At 32.7% G+C, this 10000-nt stretch overlaps 1 protein-coding gene across 2 annotated transcripts in view; it reads left to right on the top strand.

The window, feature by feature from the left end:
• The window catches only part of LOC118446118 (ecdysone-induced protein 78C-like), a 68890-nt gene that overhangs the window by 57658 nt on the left and 1232 nt on the right, over positions 1-10000 (top strand). Inside the window, exons 3-7 of one of the 2 annotated variants that reach the window (XM_035876412.2) lie at positions 3430-3571; positions 4691-5109; positions 5631-5948; positions 6094-6493; positions 6678-10000. The exon at positions 6678-10000 is cut by the window's right edge and continues 1232 nt beyond it. In XM_035876412.2, coding sequence (XP_035732305.1) covers positions 3430-3571; positions 4691-5109; positions 5631-5948; positions 6094-6489 — 1275 coding nt within the window. In that variant the 3' untranslated portion in view covers positions 6490-6493; positions 6678-10000. The remainder of the gene's footprint in view (positions 1-3429; positions 3572-4690; positions 5110-5630; positions 5949-6093; positions 6494-6677) is intronic. The other variant, XM_035876413.2, reaches the window with a different exon arrangement.

The following is a 10000-nucleotide window of genomic DNA, read 5'->3' as shown; positions in this document are numbered from 1 at the left end:
AGCTTTGCACGAGATGCATATCCGCTGATCGAGCGGCACTCCTCGTCTGAGATTGAAACACGGAAGCCCTAAGGCCAGAGTTAACGGTGAATTGGTGCATTCTCGCGATCGTGCAAACACATACATACTCATACATATATATATATATATAATATATATGATATATATATATATAGACATACAAATACACGTATCAACAAAGATCTCATCTCCGCCTGTATATGTATGTGAACATTGAACGTGTTGCACACGCGGAACTTTCGATTCCATGGTACGTTTTCAATATGATGAGAGTATGCTCGAAAATGCGAGACCTCTTTCTTCCTTGATTTTCGAGAGAGAGAGAGAGAGAGAGAGAGAGAGAAAGAAAGAGAAAAAAAGAGAAAGAGAGAGACAAAGACAGTGGTATATATATATATATATATATATATATATATATAATAATAATAATAATAAAAGAGTAATCGTGATTCGGTACCGCTGACGGATATTTAACTATTAAAATTTAATAAACGTATGGAAAACGAACTCATCCGCGGTTAAAGTGGATTCTTTTCACGCCAAAAGAGATATAAATACATTTAATACATTTGCGATTAAAAATTTCAAGAATTTTATCAATGTTTATAAAACGATAATATAATTAATAAGAGACAGATATATTTTATTGTTAATGTTTTGTAATTTTGTATTTTAAGAATTGTTGAATTTGTCGAGTTAAACTCTTAATAATTAAAATATTTTAAATTTCTATTTAAAAGTATCATCGTCTTTCTCGAATTTTTCAAAGTTATCTAATATAATGAAATATTTCGATATACAATAAATATGTAATGCGTTATGATGAAAATTTGATTCCATTTTATGCCCGTAAGAAAAATCCGATAATAAATGATTGATTCGATATCAAAGAAAGCTGTTATCGCCATAGCAATCTTTCAATTTTAGTTGTCAAAGTAAAGTTTTAAGGTTTTCTTTACGTTGTCCGACCACTCGATGCTTTTACTACTGGCGACTCCCGTCACATTCGATCGACATACACAACCAGTCTATGTGTATATATATATATATATATATATATATATATATATATATATATATATATTTGACTGCTACTCTCTTCACGGAAGAAATCGTACACTTAAATTATTATGCAACCTGTCGCATCGAGTTTTTATTTCTTCTTTTTTTTTCTCTCTCTATTTTCCTACTGGAACGAAAATTATAGTAAAATAATTATTAATAATTTTTAAACCTTTCACTCGCGTCTGTATATTTAATCGTTAATACGAGTCGTCTCGTACGTGATTAAATTTTTTCAAACTTTCGATCGATTTTATAGCTCATGTCATATATTTCAATGAACGAAAGTACTTGAAACGAATTGCTCTTAAACGAAACGATAAAACGTAAATATATTAGCTTCGCGACTGTTCTTACTTAGTCACCGTTCCCAATCTCGCGTGTTCATTCTCCATCGACTTTTTTTTTTTTTTTTTTACTTAACAATGTGTGTGAATTTTGTAAGAAATAATTCACTTTTTAAATTTATTATTACCTTCGCGTTACTCTGATATTCCTTTTTTCCTTCCCTTTTTTTCTTTCTTTGCTTTTGCATTTTTCTTTCGAGATGCCTTTTTTTTTTTTTTTTTTTTTTTTAGAACGAACATTACATTTTCGATCATTTTAATGACAAACGATCGTATGAAATACGATGTTTCATCATTCCTCATTCAATTCCGACGAATCATTTCTATTTTATTATTTTCTTTAGCGCTTTTAATAGACGCGCACGTTGATACGGCGTGTGACATAAGTATTGATTTTTGCCACGAATGGGGAACTATATTACAGGCAGCTGTTTCATGATATTCCATGCGCTCTGCAGGATATCGGACGTGGGATACGCATCAGCAATGCAGTCGAACCATTACCAATGCTTACTCTTTATTAATTGATACCAATGTTAATAGACAGAGGATCTCAGTTTTCGAATCGAAAAAGGAAACGACATATCCGCACGATTTCCCATTATTTCATTCATCTATCATTGCGTTTTAATATTGAACATTTTGTTATAATTTATCTTTGAAAATGTCGAATGTTATTTCTCTGCTCATTAAGTTCTTTTCATTTATTTTCTATTTAAACAAACAGTTCCCATTTTGTTTCCCAATTATTCGTAATAAATGTAAAACTCCATACATTTCATATATTTTCTTCTCTCTCTCTCTCTCTCTCTCTCTCTCTCTCTCTCTCTTTTCTTTTCTTCCCTTTCTGGAGTATTTTAATATCCATAAAAATGGATTAACTGAGATAAGATTCAACTAATTTTCACTCTCGAATTAATAATATGAAACTGGGTCATCGTCGGGGGATAGTCTTTTTAAATCGTGAATCCCTAATTTAAATTCTAACGAGGTTTATTTCGAATATTCTTCACACTCGGCAGAATAATTTCTTTCAAATGACAAATGTAAATATAATACCTCTACAAATAGTTAAATTATTCTTAAGAAAATAAATTTTATCTACTTTTACATATTTAAGTATATACCCACTTAAGTACACTTTAATATTTTATTAGATTTTTTTTTAATACATACATGTGCGTGTGCGGGCGCGTATCTGTGTGCGGGCGCGTATCTGTGTGCGGGCGCGTATCTGTCTGTGTGTGTATGTGTTTGTGTGTATTTGTGCTTACGTATGTCATTTGACTACTTCCATCTTCTGAAGCAACTAGGAAACGAATCTCGTCTAATTAATTTTCATCCGTTCTCTATAGTGGAAGATGCCAATGTTCTTTCCATTTCCGATTCGATCAGGCAAACTCCAGATTACTTGAACTACTACGTTTAATATCGAACTGAAACTCTTCGGAGGAAGTGAATTCTATCACGGATCCTGTTAAAATTTATGATCAATCGTAAAAAGAAATATTTAAGAATTGGTATCTCGATGCATTGAATAAACTCTTTCTCCGCGATATGACCTTTTTTCTTTTCTTTTCTTTTCTTTTCTTTCTTTGGTTTTTTTTTTTTTCTTTTTTATTCTTTTTTTCTTTTTTATTTTTTTTCTTTTTTTTTCTTTTTCTTTGACGTGATGACATTATCCCCATTCTCGTTTGAGTTAATGATAAATGATACAATGCATAATTCAGTTTTTATTCTCGAGTCGTGGTCGAATAATCAAGGAAAAAGAAAGTATCGTGAAATATAGTACGTGCTTTTAAGATTTATATTTATATTTAAATCTATAGACATTACGTATCATTCATTATATTATAAATTTTTAAATGATAATGAATAGATATTAGATCAAAACCATCATAGATATTTTTCTTCGTTAAATTCCTGTTCGTCGATCTCCAATAATTTCTCTATAATGATATCCGATTTATCCAGTTTAAGACTTGTTTTTCATCCATAGGGATTCTTCAGAAGAAGCATACAAAAGCAGATAGAATATAGGTGCCTGAGGGACGGCAAGTGTCTGGTGATCAGATTAAATCGGAATCGCTGCCAGTATTGCAGATTCAAGAAGTGCCTAGCTGTCGGCATGTCCAGGGATTGTAAGTATGAGATAAGATCAAATAATCAAACCGCTTTCCTATAGATAATTATCGTACGTCAGAATAATGATATCATGGATTAACTATAATTCAACTAATCAAAGTTGTTACCTGTTTTATATTAGATATAATTGTAGAAAAATTTCGAGTGCTCTTTCTTTTCTTTTCAAAAAATAATACAAATTATATTCTTCAGATAATTTCAACGTTTTAATCCTGAAAAATATATTTCTTATTCAATATTTTTTTTAACTTCACGATCGATTAATTTCAAGGTTACATTTTAATAAGTGTAAGATAAATCGAAGGACGTTTTTATTACTGACTTTCATTCGATTAAAAAATATAAAAGATAAGAAAAGATCTATTTCAAATCTGCTATTATAAAGCGACATCATTCATTATCATGTTAGATATGTATATCGTTAGATTAGAAAACTAGAAATTCAAGTACGGAAACTCATCTCAACGCGACGTCAACCATACTGTACGAGCTTCCGTTGGCCGGCAGCAACGAGTGGTAAAGTAAATGTGGTGGGAGAGAGAGAGGGAGAGAGAGAGAGAGAGAGAGAGAGAGAGAGAGAGAAAGAGAGAGAAAAGTTACGTGCATAATTAAACGTCAAAGTTCTATCGAGCAACATACATGTGCATATGACGCTTAAGTCGAAACTTCACGTTCCCTTTTTCCTGAACGTAATAAGCTTATGCGAATCAGTGTTGTTTTTCATGGAAATAGAAATATAACAAATATAAATGTATCTCGATTTTCGTGCATCGATATATATATATATATATGTATATATATACATATATATACATATATATTGTCGTATCGCGAAAAGCTTTTATCGTCGATTATCGCGTATTCTCTCTTTGCTTTTATTTGAAAATTAACATCCATTAGCGGCCACCCACGAAGTAATCAAATATATCATATATCATATACCGTTCTACGGTCATTACTCATTACCCTTCTATAATCGAAATTTCGTGTTTCGTCTGAAAGCAAATATAATAATAATAATAATAATAATATTAATAATAATAATATTAATAATAATATTAATAATAATAATAATAATAATAAAATAAATGTTAAATATATAATATATTGTACAGCTGTCAGATACGGCAGAGTGCCGAAACGTTCGCGAGAACGAGGCCCCGAAGATTCCGTACCTACGACCACATCGACGACGACCACATCGACGACTACAACTGGCGTGCAACAGCTCACGTCTTCCGCTGGCACTGGCAATAACAACAATAACAATAACAATAATAATAACAACAACAATAACAACACAAGCAGTCAAAATAATAATAATAATAATAATAATAACAATAACGGACAAGGAGGCAACGCCATGCCAAGAATACCTCCATCAGCGGTCGCTGAAGCTGATCAATCCGACACGGACGTTAAGCAGTTGGCAGTCTACGATGTTATCCTTCAAGTGTCGCAAGCGCATCACGCGCATTGCGGTTTTACCGAGGAATCCACGAGGGGTCTTATACGAAAGCCCATGATAATACCGGTGAGACACTTAACAGATCTCCTAGAGACCATTGCTTTTGCCTTCCCTGCAAACGGGGATGTAATATAACAAATAAGAGCTCTGTACTCGTTAACGAGGTACTCCATCGTTGTTCAATAGTTTAATGAGTCCGACGTATCGATCTTCTTGTGTGGATATGCTTAAAAGAATTATCAGTGGCAGATCAAATATTGGAGAACGCCAAGTGTAACCTGATTTTGAGAGTGGCCTTTGACAATTTTTAATAATCTTTTTCTCTTGAATACGCGATAGGTTAAAGTCGTCGATTTAAATATACGTCCTCTATCAGATTTTTTTTTTCTTTCTTTCTTTTTTTTCTAATTCATTTTTCTAATCCAAATCTAAAAATACGTTAATACAATTTTCTCTTCAAGCTGTTTCTATGAGAATAGTATCTAATCGTAGATACATATTAGTTGAATTATTATAGTACAAAAGTTTTGACATCCTTTGCTGGAATTGGCAGCAATGCGTGTTTCTTTTGTAATCCTGCTGATTAGGCGAGTGATTCTTCGCAGCCGGCCAGCCCAGAAGATCCAGAAGCAGCCTCCTCGACTGCGGAAACCGTTGAATCGCAGAGAATTTGGCTGTGGCAACAATTCGCGACTAGGGTCACACCGTCGGTACAAAGGGTGGTAGAATTTGCCAAGAGGGTTCCAGGATTCTGCGACCTCTCGCAGGACGATCAACTCATTCTTATAAAGGTTGGCTTCTTCGAGGTCTGGCTCAGTCACATTTCCAAAATGACCACCGATAGCTCGATGACCTTCGAGGATGGTACATATATCACCAGGCAACAAATGGAACTCATGTATGAGGTAACGCTTTTTTCTTCCCTATGATTATTATCCATCTCATAAATCTAATAATAATTTTACAAATGCTCATACTCAAATGATATTTATTGATTTTACGATTTCTTTCTTTTTCTTTTTTTTCTTTCCAAATTTTGATAAAATTTAGCCCGACTTCGTGGCCGCCTTGATGCAATTCACATCATCTTTAAACGCTCATCAACTGACAGACGCCGAGTTAGGTCTCTTTTCGGGTGCAGTGCTTCTAGGAGAAAGGGCTGGTCTTAATGACGTTAAAGCGGTCCAGAGGCTTCAGGATCGTCTTTTGGAAGCTCTCAGAGTGCAAACTTCAAGAAATCACAATGGCACCGGTGGAGAAGCAACCTCGGCGTCTGGCTGTGCCAGCATATCTGGAGTTTCACAGAGGATACCGGAACTCAGGGCGCTTGGTGCAAGGCACGCAAATCTTTTAGATTGGTTTAGGAGAAACTGGACGAAGCTGAAGCTGCCACCTCTCTTCGCCGAGATCTTCGACATTCCCAAGTGCGAGGAAGACCTACAATGAAGAGGTATATACGTTGCCCTTTTTCCTATGGAAATAAAATTGCAATTCTTGTTGACATCTTTCCCCCCTTCGATATTGATAATAATATTAAAAATATATATACATATATATATATCTTTTCTTTTTATTTTTTTTTTTTTTTTTTTTTACGTGAGAGAAGAGAAAAATATTTAATTGGTATGTTTCAGGACCGTATATCGAAACGGCACGGGCACATAATTCCTGCCGGGATAATACTAACTTTCCAGCGCTCATCGCACAAATAGAAAATTCAGGAAACGTTCTCGATTTCGCTGGTAGACGACAATGACGTATCGTTGGTACGATGAGATACGATCGAACGGAAATCATCGATTTTCCTCATCTGAATCAAGATGGACCAGACCATCTTTCGAAAGGATCCTCCTGGTCTTTTCTTTTTAACGGAGGGTACGGATTAGCAATAAAAGCAAAACCATTCTCGGTATGGGTCATACACATATGAGAATGAAAATTATTTGCGTCGCTTTATCGCGATGGATATATATATATATATATATATATATATATATATGTATGTATGTATGTATATATATATATATATTGGAACAAAGATAATGTATATATAAATCGCATTTTATTCGTGATTTTATGGGAGTCGTTTCGATGGCGAGAAAGGCGTTTTAAAGTGGAAGTACAAGCAATACATATACAAAGGTTATATGCTAAATCCGCGTAACGCTTCGTTACGTCACTGAGAAATGATAGAATGAAGAAGGAAAATGGAAATCGTTTGAATTCAAAGTATAAAGAGAGAAAAAAAAAAGTTGTACCTTTGACGATACATATTGTAATGACTCGATATTTCGCCCTTGGGAGCGCAATTAAATACTCAATATGTCGGTATGATATTTCGCGTTAAAGTTATTATCGTGTATGCCATCGTCGCAATAAGTGATTCGAAAGTTTGTACGTTTTTGCATTCGACATGCGAGGAAAGCACAAAGAAAAAGAAAAAAAAGGAAAAAAAAGGAAAGAAAAGAAAAAAAAAAAGGGAAGAAGAAAAGATAATGCAATCAAGTCCGCGGGTAAGCTTTCGGAGTCCGATCGGTGTTCTTCTCAAAGTTTTAAGAATTTTAGCGTATAATAAGGACTTTGAAAGTTTTGACGACAAAGGGAAACGTTAGACCTTAAGGATAACGAAATATCGCGATATTAGTACATATTTGTAAATTTTATTCCGCGAAACACCGGCGAACGAAACACCAAATTCATAGACATATCGAAGATGGAATCATAAAGTCGTCTGAAAAAGAAAAAGAAAAAAAAAAAAAAGGAAAAAAGAAAAAAGAAAAAAAAGAAAATCTCTTCTACGTTTTCTTGATTAACCTTTTGTCTTTAAAGATTTCAAAGTTGACGTGTGTAACTAGACGGCAATATAAACGTTTGTTACTCGTATTGAAGTACGCTAAAGTGCGAAATACTCCGGTGAAACAGTCGCGCAAGCGCAGCTATGAATTATCCTAAAAGAATGAATTCATATTAAAAGCAAAGAATGAATGAATCTCACGTTATAAGACTCGAAAGGATATTCTATATAGGGCGTACCACTCAAGGTAATCTGCTACGAATCTCAATCTATGCAATCTCTATTTTTATTACTTGACAAGTAGAATAGTGTGAATTATCTTTATATATATTTACACATATATATATATATATATGTGTATATATATATATATATATACATATATATCGTGCTGGCTTACTTCAGGGTATTCCGTCAAACAGCCGAACGTTTAGAATCATTTTATTCCTAATGTCTTTTCGTGAAATATTATATACACGATTGCTCGAGCTGGTAAAGAATTATTTAAAAAAAAAAAAAAAGAAAAAAAACTGAAAAAAAATATACATACGAAACAATAGCACATTTATCTATGACGAGATAACCGCCGAGCCAGAAACTATCCATCCACAATCTGAGATATTGGTTTTTATAAAAATAAAGCAACAGAGCCCTGAGGTGAGCGCATTCAACTCTTCGAACTTTGAACACTAATAAATAACTCTCTGACAATGACTAGGATATAATGCGTATCAATATGTAATTATTATAAATAAATAAATAAATAAATAAATAAATAAATAAATAAATAAATAAATATAAATATAAATATAAATATAAATATATATATATATATATATACATATATATATATCCATCAGAGCCGAGGAATGAGAAGAAAGAGCAAGAGTTTATCGATAGAAAAATTAATGTTTTATCTAGCGCGTCGTACTTAAATTAACAAAATATTATATCGATACATCGCTATATTGCTAAAGAAAACAGAAAAAAAAAAAAAAATTTAAGACGAATAGAAGAGTCTATCTTCATGATATTACAGGAAAGATTCCAACTCTAAACGCTCACATCAAGTTGTGAATAAACATATCATACCTAATTAATATATTGAGAACAAAGAGGGAATATCATAGTTTAATATAAGAATGGATCTATATAAAAAATATATATATATATACATACAAAAATATATATATATGAAGATTATAAATCTATATGCGAAAGAAATAGAATTATTATTACGCGTTACGTCGAACGAGCGTAGAACTATCGTGGTAGCATACTTCGGCAGCTATTAAGTCGATCGTTATTCACTAATTCTATCTATCTCTCTCTTTATCTCTTTTTCCTAATTCTAATCATCGTCGTCGTATTTAAGAATCGAAAATTCTTTAACCGAATTAGGATCTATCAGAGCAGAGATCTGCGCAAGGATCATCTATCGAATTATCCTAACGTGCAAGCGACTCCTTGATAAATTGATGAATCGCTGAATTACTCTGATCGCACGTTGTTTGTTATAATTCGTCTATGAGACTTTGTTGACTTTTACTTTGTACTTTTGTCTTTTCTCTTCTTTTTTTTTTCTTTTTTTTCTCCTTTTTTTTTCTTTGTCTTTCCCTTTTAAGACAAAGTCACCGAAGGAAAATTTCAATGAATCACGCTTCGCATAGCTGATACTGGTTATTATAATATTATTATTAAAAAATTGAAATTTTTCTTCTCCTTCCTTGTGTACGATCAGAATCGTTTTCTTTTTTTCCTTTTTTTTTTTTTTTTTTTCTAAATTTCTAGTCGTTGGGCTCTTTTTTCTATTCTTTTCTTTCTTTTTCTTTTTTTCTTTTTTCCCCATTAACCGAGCCCTCGAGATCAAGAGTTATGATACTCTCGTGAATATATTGGAGAACACGCGATTAAAACGGCCAAATATACTTAATGTTGGTATAATTATTATAATATACCATTAGATGGTGTCCACCAATAAAAAATGTTTTTTTATCATACTCGAGCAGAAATGTCTTGAAAATATCTTAGTAATAATATATAGAGAACCGCGTCGAATAGTTTTCCTTTCTTTTTCTTTTTCTCTGGTTTTTTTTTTTGCTTTTCTTTCTTTTTCATTTTTTTTTTATCTTCGCGTTTCGACTTAAAGTAAAAAAATCCCTA

This window comes from Vespa mandarinia, chromosome 1 (genome assembly GCF_050613455.1).
Source record: "Vespa mandarinia isolate Hongniang chromosome 1, ASM5061345v1, whole genome shotgun sequence".
Lineage (NCBI taxonomy): Eukaryota > Metazoa > Arthropoda > Insecta > Hymenoptera > Vespidae > Vespa > Vespa mandarinia.
Note: the sequence above shows the minus strand (reverse complement) of the source record. Positions and strands in the feature narration are given on the sequence as shown.